At 46.2% G+C, this 20093-nt stretch overlaps 1 protein-coding gene across 22 annotated transcripts in view; it reads right to left on the bottom strand.

The window, feature by feature from the left end:
* The window catches only part of TRAK1 (trafficking kinesin protein 1), a 137997-nt gene extending 118593 nt beyond the window's left edge, over nucleotides 1-19404 (bottom strand). For 18 of the 22 annotated variants that reach the window (XR_013413818.1, XR_013413815.1, XR_013413816.1 and 15 more), the window contains exon 1: nucleotides 14876-15079. Coding sequence is in view for 7 of the 22 variants with exons in the window: in XM_077992237.1 (XP_077848363.1) it covers nucleotides 14876-14966 (91 nt within the window). In the remaining 15 variants the exon portion in view is untranslated. Of the gene's footprint in view, nucleotides 1-14875; nucleotides 15080-19107 lie in introns of those variants that run through there. The other 4 variants (XM_077992231.1, XM_077992234.1, XM_028843993.2 and 1 more) reach the window with 1 other exon arrangement.
* Between the last annotated feature and the right edge of the window lie 689 nt (nucleotides 19405-20093).

Here is a 20093-nt window from a genome sequence, read left to right as displayed (position 1 = left end):
TACAGTAAGAATGCCTGTATAAAGTTTAATTTTGCACACTCAAAGCAATCAGTCATTTTCTTTACAGTTCTAGCCTTTACACCATGCTTAGGATGGCCTTTACCATCTCAAGATTAGTAAAATATCCAGTAATATTTTCCTCTAGCACTTTTACGGTTGAATTTTTAACATTATATCTTTTCTTTCTTACTATTTTTTTTTTTTAACTGCTGTTTGCTGAGCAGGGCTAATTCACAGGCAGTGTGCGCAGGGTAGCAGCCAACATTACATCTTTCAATCACCTTTTGAACCATCTGGATTTTACTGGGTTTGATGGAGTTATGTAGGGATTCACTGCACTTTCTTATAATGATAACAAACACATCAGTAATAATAGTAAACATTTATGGAATGCTACCATAAGCACTTACAAGCATTTACATCCATTAACTCATTTAATCCTCCTAACAGTCCTAACATTTACTCCCATTTGACAGAAGAATGAATACACTAAAGCACTGAGAAGTTGAATACCTAGACCCACATCACACAGCTTGTAAACAGTGAGCTGGTTTTCTAACAGAGCCTGAACTCGGAGGTCACAATCCTAACCACCACCCACACCTGCCTCTGGCCCCAAAGATCCTGACCTCACTGATTAAATAATCTCTCCTTATAACTCTTCTTTCTCTGAATTTTCTCCTAGCCCAACTTCCGGTCTTTTGCATACTTTGAGAATTTCTTAAGCAAAGCACATAGATAAAGCTTCACTTTTTGACCCATTCTGAAACTTTGCCTTCAAACAGGAGCATTATGGTCAAATTGGATAAGACTCATCTTACTACTGTCAAGCCTCTTGGTGGTTCAGCGTCGGGAGGTTTCATCACTTTGCTGTCTTTTGCGTTGCAGAGTACGTGCTACCAGATTCTTTCTTCTTCTAGTGATTTAGAAGAGAGCTTCCACAAGCAGTGCTGGGAACGGAGGGTGCCAGGCAGTGTTCAGGGTGACCATCAGCTAAGAACTACTTCCACCATTTACCCATCATGCTATGCAAATACCATTGTTTTCCTGTCAGGGTCATTATGTGAAAGGTTCAGGAATGCTAATGTTGAATGTTCGAATCTTTTTTTTTTTTTTTAAAGGCAGGGTCTCACTCCTGTCACCCACGCTGGAGTGCAGTGGTACGATCACAGCTCACTGCAGCCTCAACTTCCCGGGCTCAGTGATTTTCCCATCTCAGCTTCCCAAGTAGCTAGGACTACAGGCAGGCAGCACCACACTTGGCTAATTTTTTGTATTTGTAGTAAACATGGGGTTTCCCCATCTTGCCCAGGCTGGTCTTGAACTCCTAGCTCAAAGGATTCACTTCGCTTGGCCTCCCAAAGTGCTGGGATTACAGGCTTGAGCCACTGCCCCTAGCATGCATCATATTTTAAATTATGGTCAAGCAGGCATGGTAGACACTACTAGTGGCCATCCACTATCCATACTCTTCTTAGTATCAAAGCTCTGGGCTCTAAGGAAAAACCACATTTCTTAGCCTCCCCTGCAGCAAAATGAGACTACAGGGCTAAGTGTTGGCCAATGAGATAAAAGCAGTGGTGTGTGAGCCTTTCTCAAAGGCTGCCTTCCCTACATCCTGGAATTCAGACATGATGGCTGGAGCTTCAGCAGCCTTCTTAGATGTGAGGTGACCTTAAGGATGGAAACCACATCTAGTATGGTAGAACTGAAGGACAGGAAGAGCATGGGACCCTGGGGACAGCAGGGCTGCACCAGTCCTGCGCAGTCTCCCTCTGAACTTCTTATATTTCAGAGAAAAATAAATCCAATAATGTGAAGCCACTGTTCTATATAGCCAAACTTAATCCTTACTGATATAGTTACCTTTAAAGCTACTATCTGTACAGGCTAAGAGGTTAACAGGCCAAGAGGTTACAGGCTAAGAGGTTAACCTGTATTTTCCTAATTATCCACAGCAAAAATAGAATAATCTATTTGCACTTAATCTCACCCATCTCCCTCCAACCTTAGGTTTTACTGTTCTAATCTGAGAGTTCAGATGAAATTTCCTGTTTTTAAATAATTAATTTCTTTTTTTTTTTTTGAAACGGAGTCTTGCTTTGTCTGTCGCCAGGCTGGAGTGCAGTGGCGTGATCTCGGCTCACTGCAACCTCTGCCTCCCAGGTTCCAGCGATTCCCCTGCCTCAGCCTCCCAAGTACCTGGGACTACAGGCGCGCACCACCACACCAGGCTAATTTTTGTATTTTAGTAGAGACAGGGTTTCATCGTGTTGGCCAGGATTATCTCAATCTCCTGACCTCATGATCTGCCCACCTCGGCCTCCCAAAGTGCTGGGATTACAGGCATGAGACACTGCGCCAGGCCCAAATAATTAATTTCTTAGACTTGTTTTCTGTTGTCCAAAAACATTTTTACCCAATATTTATGATTAGACTCTCTAAGGCTTTCAAGGTAGCCTGAGCAGCTTCCAGAGTTCAAGGCCCACATCCCTTCCCTTGTCCTGCCTGTCCTATGTTCCCCTTCAAAGGTGGCTCTAACTAGGGGACAAGCGAAGTCAGTTAGCAATGAAGGGGTAAATTCTGGAAAAGTTAAGTGCTACGTTAGGAAAACTTATTTTATTAATAGTACAAAATCTTATGAAATCACAATGCCAACTGTGCTTCTACCATTCAATGCATTCATCTGTATTACTGTTAATCTAAATTATTTCCTGAACAGGAAATTCTGTTTAAAAATGAACAATGGTTACTTTTTCAAAACATTAAATGAGATCATCTGGATATTAAAAGATTTCAAACTCATCCAAAAAATACTAGTCTGACAATATGCAGTTAAGGAAAACAAATAAACTCTGACAGTAAAATGATTCCACATTTACTTGAACCAATTTTCCAATGAACACAAACATAAATTCAAAATGTGGAAAATTCCAAAGGGCAACCTACAAAGCAGAATACAAATAAATAAATGTAACATTATAACCTTAAAAAGTAATTATTCAGGTGATAGAGTCACTATACACAAGACTCCAGTGCACATAAAGTGTCTATTTTGTTATTATTATATTTTTATTTTTTATTTTTAAATAAAGAAGAGGTCTCACTATGTTGCCCAGGCTGGTCTCAAACTCTTGAGCTCAAGTGATCCTCCCACCTCAGCCTCCCAAAGTGCTGGGATCACAGACGCGAGCTCGGCCATAAAATATCTGTTAAGTGTACACTCGAATAGCATTGATGACCACTCAAGAAGGATCCCCCACCACCACTCTCTAAGGTTAGGGGCAAGCCTGTCAGAATCAGGAACAATGACAGCAGAAATCAAGAGAGTTTTGAAAGCTTATTAAGAATGCATGGCCAGGCACAGTGGCTCACGCTTGTAATCCCAGCACTTTGGGAGGCTGAGGCAGGCACATCACTTGAGGTCAGGAGTTTGAGACCAGCCTGGGCAACCCAGCAAAACCCCATCTCTACTAAGAAAAAAAAATACAAAAATTAGCTGAGCGTGGTGGCGCATGCCTGTAATCCCAACTACTCAGGAGGCTGAGGCAGGAGAATCTCTTGAACCTGGGAGGCAGAGATTGCAGTGAGCCAAGATTACACCACTGCACTTCAGCCTGGGGGACAGGGGCAGACTTCATCTCAAAAAAGAGAAAAAAGAATACAGCCACACTGTGGGAGATGCGAGGAGACTGAGGGATAAGGCATGACAGCTAAAGGGAAAGGAGCTTTTTGGGGGTGGATGAAAATGTTCTGAAATTGAACAGATTCACCAACTGAGCTGGTGATGATTGCACAACCCCATGAACATACTAAAAACCACTGAATTATACACTTTATATGGATGAACTGTATGAAGCATGAATTCTATCTCAATGAAGCTGTGACAGGAAAAAACTATAACCACAAGGAATGTGAAAGGAGGGCTGCTGAGCACACACACTGACAGAGGCAGGAAGCAGAAAACTCTCCGAGGCAGACACGGGAGGGTCCCTGGAGAACTTCCCACCTGCCGGGGTCACTGTGCACAGGGGGCTTGCCTAAACATGCCAGCAGCGAAAAATTCAGTCCCTTAACACATGCGCAGTAAGGGAAATAAATCAAGGTGGAATGGCTCAGACTAGTGGCCCGCATGCACACTGGAAGGTCAGGGTAGAGTCGCCAGAAATTCGTACCTTATACAAATAGGGAAGACAGCCCCATCAGCAGATAGAGAAGCCCTTGTATTCAACTGTGAAGGGAGAAGCAGCAACCTGCTTTCAGGACCCTTCTCTTTGAGTGTCCGTGTGCCTACTTCTCCCTGGTCATGAGACAAGAACCTTGACCTTGCTCGGCTAATGAGCAAAATATCCTGCATCAGTACCCCTAACACATCAGCAAATCTCTGGAAAACAGAAGATATCACAAAAGATAACTCTGAATCCATGAGAAAGATTAAATTGCCTTCCACATCAACTGTTTGGAAAGCCCAAGGTAAAAGGAGCTTCTAATACCTTTACCAGACATTTCTTCTGAAGATAGGGTAAGACAGGTAAAATGAGATTTTGGCTGGGCGCGGTGGTTCACACCTGTAATCCCAGCACCTTGGGAGGCCAAGGCAGGCGGATCACTGGAGGTCAGGAGATCGCGACCAGCCTGGCCAACATGACAAAACCATATCTCTACTAAAAATACAAAAATTAGCCGGGTGTGGTGGCGTGTGCCTGTAATCCCAGCTACTTGGGAGGTTGAGGCAGAATTGCTTGAACCTGGGAGGTGGAAGTTGCAGTGAGCCAGATCGCGCCACTACACTGCAGCCTAGGTGACAGAGTGAGACTCCATCTCAAAAAATAAATAAATAAATACGTGACATTTCACACTTAAGAACAATAAGCTTTGGTTACCTAGATTTTCAATGACATGAAACAACTGTTTACAGCTTAACAATGCTGAGTAAATAGGTGGAGGATTGCAGGACTCACCAACAGCTCTTTGAATGCTATTTGGCTTCCCAACAAAAAAGAGGTGGTTCTCTCTTACCACTAAGTTGGTGTCATAATAGAGGTCATTCCTTGAAGGTCTAGGCCAGGAGTCTGCAAACTATGGCTCAAGGGGAACCCAACCCCTTGCTATTTTTATAAAGAAAAGTGTTACTGAAACACAGCCACACCCGTTCCTCCCGGGAGAGTCTATGGCTGCTTTATGTGCTGCAAGAGCAGAGACAAGCATTGAGACAGAGACCTTCTGACCTGCAAACCTAAAAGATTTATTCCCCGGCCCTTTACAGGAGTTTGCCAACTTCCGCTCGAGGCCATAAGAGTCATGTCCTCCCCCTCCTCAAGCAGGGCTAATAGAAGAAGCCAATAATTCAGAGGTGACTGGCACCACGAGGCTTTCATGAAGGCCACCAGTGTACCTCAGCCATTGAGTGCCACTCCTGTCACCTAAGAATATTCTAAAGTCTAAGCTGTTCACTTCGTCCACAATTCTTCCTGCATCCTTCCTGAATCACCCTTGCTATGGTTCACTATTTGCCCAATATGCGCAAAATATTTCACAACTCTGTGACTTCAGGCTGGGCCACATGACTCGTTGTGGCCGACATAACTCCAAGTCCAGTGGGAGGCTCTAAGCAGGCCTGTGTGGCATGGTTGGGTCTGTCCTCCTGAGCTCTCGGCTTCTGCCCAGAGGAGAACACGTCCCTAGGTAGGTCCCAACTTTGTGGCCCAAATCTCCAAACAAGAGACAAACAAAGCCAATCCTCACGTGACCCATGTCTGTGAGCAAGAAATAAATGCTGTAGGAACCACTAGGATTTGGAGGCTGTTAGCACTTCTACAGCAACAACTGACTAATGCACAGCTAATTTAAAGTCCTGTGAAGTTGGCCAGGCACGGCGGCTCTCACCTGTAATCCCTGCACTTTGGGAGGCTAAGTGGGGGGTGGATCACCTGTAGTCAGGAGTTCAAGACCAGCCTGGCCAATATGGTGAAACCCTGTCTCTACTAAAAATACAAAAAAATTAGCTGAGTGTGGTGGCACATGCCTGTAGTCCCAGCCACTTGGAAGGCTGAGGCAGGAGAATCACTTGAACCCAGTAGACAGAGGTTGCAGTGAGCCGAGACTGTGCCATTGCACTCCAGCCTGGGCAACAAGAACAAAATTCTGTCTCAAAATAAACAAATAAATAAAGTCTTGTAAAGTACAATCACTGACAGCTTGAATAAAGTTCACCACATGGGACTGAAATTACACCTCCATCAGAATCTCCTTACATGAGTCTAAGCAAGAAAAACACAGCCACGCTTGACTATAATGAAACCATCCCTCACAAAAACTACTTCTGGAATTAGTTCCAGTAAACAGAGTGGATGGGAAGAGAATAAAGGCAGATGGAACAAGGCAGGAGAAAAGATGAGATGAGAGAAGATTTCTTTCCTTCTACACAATTAAAGTTGCCTGCCTTACCTGTCACCATTTATTTTTTAAGACAGACAAGGTCTCTTGCTCTGTCGTCCAGGCTGGAGTGCAGTGGCACAATCATGGTGCACTGCGGCCTCTACACCCTGGGCTCAAGTGATCCTCCCACCTCAGCCTCCCAAGTAGCTGGGACTACAGGGCATGCACCACCACACCGGCTAATCTTTATATTTTTTGTAGAGATGGGGGTCTCACTATGTTGCCTAGGCTGGCTTCAAACTTCTTGGCTCAAGTGATTCTCCTGCCTCAGCCTCCCAAAGTGCTGGAATTACAGGCGTGAGCCACTGGCCTTAACCCTGGCAGTCTCTTCCTACGATTAACTCCCATTTCCTTCAATCCGTTCCAAAAGTTGTAAAACCCAGTGAAGGCTCCTGGCTCCTGTTGCTAGTGCGTCTCTGGCCCACTAGGTGGTGCTTTATCCTCACCTGGACAGGCCCATTCTGCCACACATCCCAGGCAGCCTGAACTCAGATTAAAGGCAAAGGAAGAGAGGTTGGGCACAGAAAACTTCCAGGACCTGTCACAAAGTCAGCTTTGCCCCTTCTCATTTCTACTCACATAAATAGGGAGAAACAACAGTTAAAATAGCACTGGACAACGAGTTCAAATCTGCAGGTATGATCACCTGAATGGTCTACGGTCAGGATTTTTCAAAGCTGAACAAAAGAGCATAATTATATTTATCAGATAAGATGAAACCAAACATGTTGGTTTGGGAAAGAGAACAGAATTCCTACTAAGAGAAGAACATCAGGGTCCCTCAGCATGGCTCTCCCTCTCTGCATGGCTGGGGTATGAAGGAGGGGCCCTGACCACAGGCTTAGCTCAACATTGTCTTTCCAACCATTTCCATCTCTCCCACTAAGAAGGTTCAGTTTGTACCACGCAAATGTTCCATCATCTAGGTCAAAATCAAACTAGGGTTTAAACTCCCTGGAAAGTCAAGATTAGGGTCTTGCTCTGAGCTGGCACACTCAGGTCTGGAGTTGGTGCTGGCATCCTCTGGCTCCTTGGGCCACCTCCCCCTCATTTTCTCCCATCTGCCTTTAAAAATCCTTGCTCACTTGAGACTCAGGCCATCAGCAGGGTCTGATGGTCACCATCAGCAGGTCAACCCCTGCCTATGCCCACTCGTCCACCCATCAGCAACTCCGCCCCGGTAGAGGTTGGTGGCCGTCCTCTCCACCGAGTGCAGTCACTCATCCAGGCTGCCGCTGCCACTCCCACACCTGACACCACCTGACTGCCTGGCTCTCAAGTCTGGGACCTCCATGGCCCTCCTTTCACATGCCACTTCTGCCAGCCACACCCGGACCACCTCTGAAATCTGGAATTCAGATGCTCCCCTCCCTGACTGCAACCCCCACCCTCACAGCTCTCCCTCACTTATCCCCACTATTCCATCTGGAGACCCCCAGACCCTCGATCCCTCTGCATGGCCTCTACCGCCCCTTTCCCGTCCAGCTGGAATCCCCCAGCCCTTTGCTCCAGCAACACTGGTGCCTAAGGCTCAGCCTCCCTCACTCCCGTGGGACTTTCATGGCACCCATACAGCAAAACCCAATTCCGGATGAAACCACCTGTCCACCTTGCTCTCCCTGCAGCTGGGCTCCAAGGGGTACACTGTGGATTCCCATGCTCAAAAGGCCCACCCTGCTAGGCGCTCCTTCTTTTCCAACACCGTGATAGAGGGTGGCAGAGTAGGAAGTGAGCCTGGACCAGATAAGGCCTCAATAGAGCAGTAAATTTGTAAATTAGGGTAAAACCACTTTCTAGGCAGCTTCCAGTCACCCCAAAGGGTGAGCTGGCTGGAGCTCTGTGTTCTCTCTCTCTCCTCCCTCTCTCCCGCAGGTCAGGTTCCCTCCACAGAACTCACAGTCTCCAGCCTTCCCGCTTCATGTTATTGATATCCTCACCTCTTCCTTCTCATTTAACTCCAGCTAATAATTCAAAAGACTTACTGCACACTCATGACCTGCAGACTCAACTGGGAAAGGGCCAGTTGACCATAGGCCCAACTTCCCTTCCTCCATGTGCTGGAAAAGCACCAAAGAACATTAACCCAGTACGGCCTGTGACCTGCCTGCTGCCTGTACCTAAGACGCTCTACTGAATGCTGCAAAGCTTCCAAAGGCATCACCAAACTAGATCCACCTCAGTTGTATAAATATTAAAAAGAAAAAAAAGAAAGTCATTGTTTCTGCAAGGAAGAGGAGGAGGAGAGAAGCAGAGAAAGGAGGGGAGTGGGGATGGAAGAAGAGAAGAAGGAAGGAGGGAGCAAGGGGAAGGAGAGATATGCGGGGGAAGAGGAGGAGAGGAAACAGAAAGTGGGAAGGAGAGATGGGGGAGAGAAGAGGGTGAGAAGAAGAAAAACGAAAAGAAGGGAGGAAAGGAAAACTTAAAATAAAGGTCCTTCAAGATACTCCTCTGGAAATAGAAACACCACTGGACCCTGGTGTTGACACAGTTGCCAATATCACAGCAGTTTAAAAGGTGAGACCTCTATAGCCCTTCCCAGAGCACACTCTGATGGACCACCTATCAGTATGTGATTGGTCCGTTTTCTAAGACACATGTCTGGGAAATTTAAAAACTCAAATCATAAACTATGTGATGAGTCCCTGATATAAGGTTCACGTACGCCCAGTAGGTGCCGCGTGGTATTCAAAATCCAAGCCTACCAGGCAGTGACGTGCTACACGAGGGATGGAAAGGGAAGTATATAAATAGGATATAAATAGTAATTAGAATTTTGGAGGCAATCACTCCATGAGCTAAAAGTAGAAACTGTTAAGCATTTATCTCAGATCACAGAAAAGACAATAAAAATTCCTCCAGGAAATACCGAAAACACTTGGCTTCCACACAATGAGGAATGTAAATCAAGATCAAGGGCTGCTGCCGTTTATACACCTCAGCTGGCAAAAAGCAAATGTGCTCATACCAGGGGTGCAGACAGTGGGCGCCCACACACTCTCCCACGTCGTCTGAACAACACATACCACACAACCTCTATGACTCGCTCCATCAAATTACAGTCTCCAGCCTAGGAATTTGCACAAGTACTTTCATCACTTGTTTGTTTAAATATGTGGGAACATGGCTATCCCCTAGCCAGTGGTATTTGCAAAATACTGGAAACAATCTACATGTCTTACAATAGGGAATTAATTAAATCAATCATGGGATTTATAGACAACGAAAAATAGGCAGCCAGCAAAAAGAATATGATGGATGGATGCTAAGTGGAAAGGTCTCCAATACTCAGGAGAAAAGGCAACAATACGTTTAGTGTATGTTCCTATGTGTAGAAAGCTTTCAAAGCAGGGCAGGGGACATACATATCATACAAACGCAAGCACAGAACATTTTTGGAAAGATACACAAGCAAGTCATTCCCTTGGAAGGAAAGGCAGAGGGCTGGGAATGTGATGAAGGTGGAAAACCTCAAAGTGTATTCTTTAAACTGTATGCATTTTTCCTGTTGCACACTTTTTAAGCCAATGCTCCTAAGGGTGAGTAGGAATGGCGCTTGAGGCACAATTTAAAATGCAAGAACTGAAAACAACTTACAGCACCCATCAATAGGGGGCTGCTGCAGTGGTTCTGTCTCCGACCCTTGAGTAGTCAGCATGCTTCACTGCCTTTGTGGCTGCCCCCTTCACAGCAATTCTACCTGCAGGGGCAGGGCCTAACTGCTCATTACGTGTTCTAATGAGGCTACGTCCCCTTAGTGACATTTGAAATATAGACTATGTCATTTTTCTTTAGTTTCTCCTTTATAGTACGGTAAAGTATTACGCTGATTCTTTTAAAATTATGTGTTTGGCCAGGCGCAGTGGCTCACGTCTGTAATCCCAGCACTTTGGGAGGTTGAGGCAGGCATATCACTTGAGGACAGTTCAAGACCAGCCTGGCCAACATGGCAAAACCCCGTCTCTACTAAAAATACAAAAAAATTAGCCGGGTTTAGTGGCACATGCCTAGAATCCCAGCTACTTGGGAGGCTGAGGCAGAATCACTTGAACCTGGGAGGCAGAGGTTGCAGTGAGCTGAGATCACACTATCATACTCCAGCCTGAGCAACAGAGCAAGACTCTGTCTCAAAAAAAGATAGAAATAAAAATAAAATTATGTTTTTAAGAGGATTCATTATGAATTTCATTTAAGGGTAATAAAAAAAAGGAATTACAAAATGCTTCTTCTAAAAAGAAATATTAGGTTTTCCAGGACTGAGAACTCCGGGGTTTTCCTAGCCTGTTCGGGCTGCTAGAGCAAAATACCATAAACTGGTGGTTTGTAAACAATAAACGTTTATTTCTCCCAGCTTTGAGGACTGACAAGTCCAAGATAAAGGCACCAGCAGACATCTGGTAAGGGCTTGGTGCCTGGTTCACTGATGGCACCTTCTCACTCTGTCCTCACAGGGTAGAACAGGCCAGCTCTCCAAAACCTCTTTTATAAGGACTAATCCACTCATCAGGGCTCTGCCCCTGTGACCTAACCACCTCCCAGAGGCCCCACCTCCTAATACCACTGCACTGCTGATTAGGTTTCAACATACATATTTTGGGGAGACAAATATTCAGACCACAGCCTGGTTTAATTAACTGACTGATGATGATGATGATGATGATGATGATGATGATGATGATGATGATGATACAGCCAAACAATGGGATATTATGTCACTATTTTAAAGAATAAGGTAATACCATGTGAATTCATTTTAAATAATATGGTTAATCATCTTAAAATGCAGATCAAGGAATAGGATATGGTCCCATCTGTGTTTTTTAGAAAACGAGTATGTGCATAAAAACTTCTTGGAATGAATTTTTTACCCATTAAACTGCACTGATGGTGGAGTGAGAACTGCTCTGCACTGACTGTATTTTGGTACACTTTCAAGTTTTACCACTTGCATGTGTTATTATTTTCATAATTTAAAACCCCATTTAACAGTAAATGAAATTAATACAAAAGAAAAAAAAAATGAAGAAGGGGTCAGAAAATAATGCTGCCGTGTCTAAACCTCAGGGATCCCTATTTTATACAAGAGGTTAAGCTGCCTACTCTGCGCCTCCTCAGAGGTGGGGGAGGTAACAGCACCCACCTCAGAACTGTGCTGAGGACAACATGAGTTCCAGGAGCCGCACCTGGAAACCTGACAGGCACAGAGCTCCTCCTCAGTAAATGGCAGCCACCATTAGGATCTGTGAAGGCTAACTGTATAATATGTGTCTCCTTCACTGCGCCATGGGGTGGCCAGAAATTTGGTCGAGAATGATTGTAAATGTGTCTGTGGTAGTGTTTCCGGGTGAGATGAGCATGAATGAGTAGGCTGAGTAAAACAGATGCCTCCTTACTGTGAGTGAAGTGGAACTCATCCAATCAGCTGGGGTCTGAATAGAGCAAACAGGCGGACCCCCCCCTCCTCCAGGGTCTTCAGGACTGGAACACCAGTTCCTGGGCCTCAATCCTGTCAAGCCCTTGGACTGCAACTACACCACTGGGTCTCCCAGGGCTCCAGCTTGCCAACTGCACATCTTGGACTTGTCAGCCTCCACCATCAAGTAACACAATTCCTTGTAATAAATCTCTATATATGTTTCTCCTATTGGCTCTGTTTCTCTGGAGAAACCTAGAACAGGATTTATAAAATTATATTTCTTCCAGATCTAGTTATAAAGTTACACCTTTGCTGGGCACTGGGGCTCACACCTATAATCCCAACACTTTGGGAAGCCAAGGTGGTAGGATCACTTGAGGCCAGAAGTTCAAGACCAGCCTGGTCAATGTAGCAAGATCCCATCTCTACCCCCCCCCCAAAAAAAAAAAAAAGCCAGGCATGGTGGCTCCAGCCTGTAGTCGCAGCTACTTGGGAGGTGGAGGTGGGAGAATCACTTGATCCCAGGAATTCAAGATTGCAATAAACCATGATGGCATTGCACCACTGCACTCCAGCCTATGTGACACAGTAAGACTCTGACTCTAAAAGTAAAATAAAGTTTCAGCTCCTGATAGTTTCAGCCTGACTTGCTCAAGTTTTTCAATGTTTATGAGAGATCAGGAGTCAGTGAAAACAGAGAAGTTTCTGACTCCAAAGTTCCTCCTGGGGCCGTGGGTCCCAGACTCACACGCCAACCCAGCTGCTCAGCCTGAGCCTGGCACTGGTGCACCCTGAATCCTCTCAGTCACTCCCAGTCAATGTTCCTACAACAGCCCTTGGCTAAGCAGGAAGAACAGGGTGCCCAGGCCCACACCTGGCCACTCTGCCAACAATTGTCATTTTTTTCCTATTATAATTTATTATTTGCCAGCTTCCAAAAATAGTTTGCAGTGAACAAAGATTGATACATTATATATATTATATACATGAAAAGCTTGTTTTGGCCAGGCGCAGTGGCTCATGCCTGTAATCCTAACACTTTGGGAGGCCTAGGTGGGCCTGAGCTCAGGAGTTCGCGATCAGCCTCGGCAACATGGTGAAATCCTGTCTCTACTAAAAATACAAAAAATTAGCTGGACGTGGTGGCGCACGCCTGAAATCCCAGCTATTCGGAAAGTTGAGGCAAAAACCTTGTGATAAAAATTCTACCTACTCACCTAGTCATAAGGGAAACTGAAGGGTAGGAAGATTAGCTGGTGGCCCCCAAATCATTTATAGCATATTTAAAAGGCAGAAGTGAATATTTCCATGGTTTTGCAAAGATCAAATGCTCCCTCTAGAAATTAGCATAGCAGGGCCCCTTTCTGCATTCCATTTGCAAAAACAAATCAACTGTGAAATAAAGGAGATTCCACTGAGAGGAGAAAAGAAAACTTCTAAATTACACATTTAGAAAATATGTGTTATTCCCTAGATTGTAATTTACATTTTCTCACTCTGTTGTAAAAGGGATATTTCACTGTCCATTCTTTTCCGTTTCATTAATATAGCCAAATAAAAGACCCATTTAGATTATAAATTTTCAATAGAAAACACATATAAAAATTATACTAGAGAGAAATTGACAAGGCCTTAAATTTAATTAATGAAATGTGTAAGAATTCCATAATGTTTTATTTGAGCATGTTTTCAGAGGATAAGACATCAAGTTTTATGGCTTAAATCAGTGATAGAAAAGGAACAGCTTCCGGGTCAGGCATGGTGGCTCACGCCTATGATCCCAGCACTTGGGGAGGCCAAGTCAGGGGGATCACTTGAGCCCAGGAATTCAAGACCAGCCTGGGCAACACAGTGAATCATAAAATAAAATAAAATGAGATAAAATAAAACAGTAAAATAAAATAAATAAAAGGAACAAATTCTAGGCCATGGCCCTTTGATGAAGAGTCCTCCCAGGCAGGACTGCTCCTGTTAGCAGATTTGTCCTAGGCAACTCTCACTCGGTTTACAGCTTCTCCTTTACACCCTGGCCCACCTCTGTGCTCTGAGGGCAGGACCAGTCTTCACTGACCCCAGGAATTAACATAAACCCCAGTAAAAAGCTGGCCCTGGATGCATGCTGGTTCAACACGCAAAAATCAATACGATTGCCTCAGTAAGATGCATGTTTAAAGTGTCTTGAGGCTTATTCAATAAGATTTACACATTTTAAAGCCTAAAACTGACTGGAATGGAACAGGAGCTCGCTTCTCTCAGGAATTAACTGTTTTCTGGCTCAGACAGCTCTCCGGAAGCAGCATGTAGACAGGACAGAAACCAGATGGGTCATCAACCACCAGACTCCGACCAGCTTAGAGGAAGTGAGAGGTGTCAGCCCCACAGCAAGAGAGACAAGCCACAGCAGATCTGATTAGCAAGCCTCCATCACTGGGGTGTGGATCCGAGTCCCAGGCCCAAGCATTTAGTAAAGGACAAAAAAGAAAGGGAAGGTGGAAGAAGAGGGAAAGGGGAGAGAGGGAGGGAGACAGTCTAAATCTGTGCTTCACCTTCCGAAAAATTCCTTGCTGACCCAAGATACCAGGTTAGTGTCTAAGAAACCAGGATAAAGACAAGACATAGGATTAGAGAAATCACAGATGCAGAGGCAGAGGACGCCTTAGAAACCCTGTTGACCCACTGCAGAGAACTGTGAAGGGAAAGGGAGTGGGAGTGCCCAGGGAGTCTCGACTCAACTCAGCCCTGTGCTTACGCCCTGCAAGTATCACTTGCACCTACTGAGCCTGGGCAAGGGGACAAGGGGACCTGGGAACGGGAGATGGGGGGGGGGTGAGGGCAGTGGTTGTGTCTCTAAAGCCCCTTCGCTCTGCCTATCATTCAACATGGCAATTTCTCTACCACATGACCATGAGCGATCTCCCAAGCAGCACAGAGCAAGAGGGAGACAGCTTCTCCTGAGGTCTTGTCTCCTTTCCGACCATACCACAAAGAAAACAGACAGCAGACAGACCTGGCAAACATACTTACCACAGGAGTTTGTCCGAAAGAGCTTGCCTTGGCAGAGTCCTGGCAGAGGCTGAGCCCTGACGGGCTGCCCGAATTGAAAAACCAATGCCATGTGCAGACATAAACTCCAAAGGCACTTCAGAGAACAGAGAGAGCCTCCATGAGAGCCCAGCCCCGGCAGTACCTCGCACAGCCGTCCTCCCGTGCCTTCCTCAGCAGTTTTCTGAGTTTGCTTGTTAGGGCAAATCCTAAGATTGTGAGTTGCCCTGGAAGCACAATGGGTTACGTAACTCCAGGCAGCCTGGGAACCCTATCAGCTCATCTTGTTAAGCCACCCCAAACAGAAAATGACGCACCCAAAAATGTGATACCTCTAGGTTGGGGGTAGGGGAGAACGGGGCTTTGTGACGGGCATTCCGTTTTGCCTAAAAATTAAAGTGGAACAAAAAGTCTGCTGTTCATCTCAGGGCTTGCTGGGAACTGGGGGAGGAGTGAATTTATCAAGGGCTGAATGCCAAGTGGTGTCCTGAGACTGCACTTGGCAAAGCCCTGGGAGGCCACAGATGCATTCTTGGGGATAGTCTAGGTCTCTCGGAGAACTTTTTTCCATTTAATGTCTTCCTTTCAATGACTGCCTAATAAAACTTTAATCTGAGCAGTTCTCCGTCACCTGACAGCCCATCCCTTAAACGCAGAAGAGTGTCTGTGTTTACACTCCTGTTTACCAAGCCAGTGCGAAACACAACAGCACTGAGCTATTTCTCAGCTTTCCTCTGGTCCCAACAAAGAACCCTCAAGTCACCACATCCTATAGGGTTTGAAGTTTCAGCACTACATTCTGCCATTTCTTTGTTTTTGGGTTTTTTGGTTTTGTTTTGTTTGCTTGAGACAGAGTCTCACTCTGTCACTGAGGCTAGAGTGCAGTGGTACTGTTTCGGCTCACTGCAACCTCTGTCTCCTGGGTTCAAGCAATTCTCCTGCCTCAGCCTCCCGAGTAGCTGGGATCACAGGTGTCCACCACCACGTGTGGCTAGTTTTTATATTTTTAGTAGAGATGGGGTTTCACAATGTTGGCCAGGCTGGTCTTGAACTCCTGACCTCAGGTGATCGGCCCACCTCGGCCTCCCAAAGTGCTGCGATTAAGACGTGAGCCACCACACCAGGCCATGAAGTTTCAGCACTACATCCTGCCATTTCTTTACCCTCCGTTGTCACGTTCGGAGAAAGTGAAACCACTTTAACAGGCTGGATACTTCCTGGATTTCACTGGTACAGACGCCACTAGAATCCCATGGATCAATTCATGTGTTTGCACAAATGTAGATGCAGTTGGGTCATTGCCTCCTCCACAAAGCCCTCGTGGTCTTCTCCTGCCCTTTCCCCTCCAAGGTTCAGCCTGGCACCCTCCTTGGTGCCCTCCTGTGCTGTGCTTATCACTGTGCTAACCTCGGTGTACAGTCAATTTCTACTCACTCATCTGTCTCCCCCGCTAGACCGCATTCTTAGGCAGCAAAGAACCCCTGCCCTGGGGTCCTGCAGACCCAGATGCAACTCCTGCCACTCAGGAGTTCCGCCAATGTGCTGAACACTGCGAGATCTAGACTCTTCACTGGATGCAACTCCTGCCACTCAGGAGTTCCGCCAAGGCACTGAACACTGCGAGATCTAGACTCTTCACCTACACAAAGAGGATAATAATACCCACTGCACAAATCGACAAAATTGATATACCCAACAAATGTTCACTGAGCACTGGCCACAGGCAGGCACTATGGTAGTCACTGGATTCAGGAATGCGCAAAGCAGACACAGAGTTTGCCCTCTGCAAGTTTACAGTCTACTGCAAGTCTGGAAGACAAAACACAAATATAGTAGCTCAGAGGATGGTTAAGTCTGGGGAAAAAAATTAAGCAGGAAAAGGAGATGGGGAAAGGTGGGGTAGATCACTCTTTATGTTGGGGGGAGGGTCACAAAAAGCATCAAATAAAATGTCACTTGGAGAAGGAAGAGGGGGGTCATAAGGATATCTGGAGTTGAGGCAGTCCAAAGACCCTGAGGCTGGATGTGCTTGGTGAGTTCAAGGTTAAGTGAGGCGGCCAGTGTGTCTGGAGCACAGAGGGCACAGAGGAGGCAGGTCAGTGGGACAAAGAGGGATTCCCATCATTCAGCCCCTTCCCTACAGGTCTCTATAGGAGGGGAGCTCACTGTAAGTTTGGAGGCGAGTTAAACCATCTGACTGCATTAAAAGCCAACTCTCATGGCTGGGCGGAGAAAGAATTTTACGGAGGCAAGGGTAACAGTAGGAGGCCCCACTGGGAGGCCAGTGTAGTCACCCAGGTGTGAGATGGGGGTGGCTGGGACACGGTAAATGCTGAGTAAATTCTGGACACACTCTGAAGATAGAGCCAACAGAATTCCTGACAACCTGGGGTATGAAACCCAGAAAGGCAGAATCACAAATGCCTCCAAGGGTCTTGGCCTGAGCCACTAGAATAATGAAAGCACCATTAACAAGGATGGGGAAAACCCTAAGAAAAGCAGGTGGAGGTGGAAACCAGGAGCTCATTTTTGGTCACTTGAGTTGGACATGCCTGTTGGACATCTAACTGGAAACTCATGTGGAGTCAGTCTGAGACGTCTGGCCTTAAGGAGAAAGGTCCAGGTTGAGTACAGAAACCAGCGAGTGGCCAGTACAGAAGGCGATTTTAAAACCTACGTGCTGGGTGAGATCATGTGCTGCATGGGTGCGCACATAAGAGCAAAGAGGCGGAAAGGTTGGGCCCTGGGCCCTTCAACGTTCCCAGGCTTGGGAGAAGAGGAAACGCAGCCACTGAGGCAGAAGAACAGGGAGAGTGTGGGGACCCAGAAGCAAAGTAAAGACTGTACTTCCAGGAGACAGGACTTGGCAACAGTGTGAACTACCCCTGAAAAGTGAGGTAAGGTGAAGGCAGAGGACAGGCTGGACTGAACCAGGTTGTCTGTGTGGTGGGGCATAAGCCTGCCTGCAGTGGACTCCAGAGAGAACAAAGGAAAAACTAGAGTAAGCAAAACGTAGAGCAGAGACACTGGCCTGCGGGAAACATGGGACTGAGAAGGATTCTATTTCCGAAGAGGGAGATCATAGCATGTTTCTGCACTAAAAAGAAAGATCCAAGCGCAAGGGGGAAAGAATGATGCAGTAGAGGAAAGGGAAATATAGGAACTGTGTCTTTCAGGGGGCAGGCAAGCGGGAGAGGGACTCAGTCACAAGTGGAGGACAACTCATGTGGGCCACTTGACAAAAAGGGAGAGGAGGTGTTTCAGTTACACAGGAGGAGCTAGGCACCAGGCTGGGACCCCCAGCCTTCTCTGTGCCTTTCTGTATCCAGGGAACCCCTGACACACAGGAGGTCCTCAAGGCTTAACTGGTAACACAGAACCAAGAGAAGCTACTGGAAGCCAACTGGCATATATTAAGCTGTCAACAGGCATTACTTCAAACAGACAAACAAAAGCAAACACTGCAGACAAAAATGAGAAACTGAACAAACTTCTATATGAATGCAACTGGACTGAACTATAATTTTGCTACTTGCTGCTCTTATGCACACCATGCTACACCATTTCCACTGAGAGCCCTCTCTTGTGCTAGCTCCAACCACTTGTCTCGGTGTTTCCTTGGGGAAAATAAAAAAGCAATAGCTCTAGTATTAAGTGCCCGCACAGCAGATGTTCCCACTGGGAGGTGATTACCACCTGGGACACTGAGAGTTATGACTGACACAGGTATCTGTAAAAATCCATGTCTGTGCAAATCCTGATGGTGTACAAAGGGCACTCCATGAAGTTTTCTGTTTTTGCATCCCACAATGACAGTGCATGTTATTCCCAGTATATCTGTTTTATATCTGAAGAACCTGAGTCCAAAGAGAGAAGGAAGGGTTCAATCTACACTGAGCGCCTGTGATGAGCCATGCTTGCTGCTCAGGTTTCAATGTTACCATCTTTAACCTTCATGACAATTCAGTGAAGTGCTGTCTACATCTCAGTCAGGATAGCAGGTCAACAACTGACCCAAGTTACAAAATGGTTCACTGGCAGAACAGGTTCTGGATGGGAGGTCTCACAATCCCAAAGCTCAGAGTCTTTTGCACTTTAGTGGTTCCTCTCTGCATACCTCCCCGAGACCCTCCCATGTGGCTGCATTCCTTCCCTAGTCCTCAGTGACTGAAACCTCCCTCCCTTCCTCCCTGGCAGGGAAAGGACCCCCATACCAGTAATGGTGCAGGCATCCCGGTACCCTCTGTAGCTGGGAGCATCTTCCACAGCCTCGCTTATGTAGTGTTCCTCAGGGATGCCCGGGCTGCAGGCTAGGACTGCATGGTTGCATGCCTCCGAAGGGGGCACGGAGTTGGCCAAAGTGTCGTCGTGCAGAGCTGTGGCGTCCAGCTTGGCAGGTTTCACGGGGAGGTGCCCACTGCCATCGGGGGCCCCACTGCCAGAGTCTGGGGCAGTTGGGCAGATGGCCCCCGGTAGTTCTGGTGCACCAGCAGGGGCTCCTTACAGGGAATCTATGGGACAATTGAGAGAGAGGGGCACAGTTAGAGTCTATCGATAAACCTGGACAAATCTTTAGAAAATAAGGGCCCGGGAATGACGTGCATTCAGACTGCGAATTCTGAGAAGTGTTTCCCTCAAGTCATGGCATCTCCAATCACACTGCTTAGTTTCAATAAAATAAATGCAGCAAAGTTCCACTCAACTAATCAATACTGACCAAAATGTGGAGCACATGGCTTCATCTGCTTATTGAAACCTGCCTTGAAGCAGCTCTAAGCAAATAAACACACTGGAGCACAGCTAAAACCTGTATTCCTACAGGATTTATACACACAAAGAGAGGTAACATTTTTATTTGTATAAATTCTTTCAACCACAGTAACTTCTCAACTCTCTAAGAACTTTAAGGTATGCCCCTACCTTAACCTACAGTGAGAAATTAGGGGACTCCTTTAAGAACCTGATGAAAACGGCCGGACACGGTGACTCACTCCTGTAATCCCAGCACCTTGAGAGGCTGAGGTGGGCGGCTCATTTGAGGTCAGGAGTTTGAGACCAACCTGGCCAATATGGTGAAATCTCATCTCCACTAAAAATACAAAAAAAAAAAAAAAAAAAAAATGAGGTATGGTAGCAGGCACCTGTAATCCCAGTTACTCAAGAGGTTGAGGCAGGAGAATTGCTTGAACCTGGAAGGCAG

The sequence above is a fragment of the Macaca mulatta genome, chromosome 2 (genome assembly GCF_049350105.2).
Source record: "Macaca mulatta isolate MMU2019108-1 chromosome 2, T2T-MMU8v2.0, whole genome shotgun sequence".
Lineage (NCBI taxonomy): Eukaryota > Metazoa > Chordata > Mammalia > Primates > Cercopithecidae > Macaca > Macaca mulatta.
This window is presented reverse-complemented; position numbering and strand designations above follow the sequence as displayed.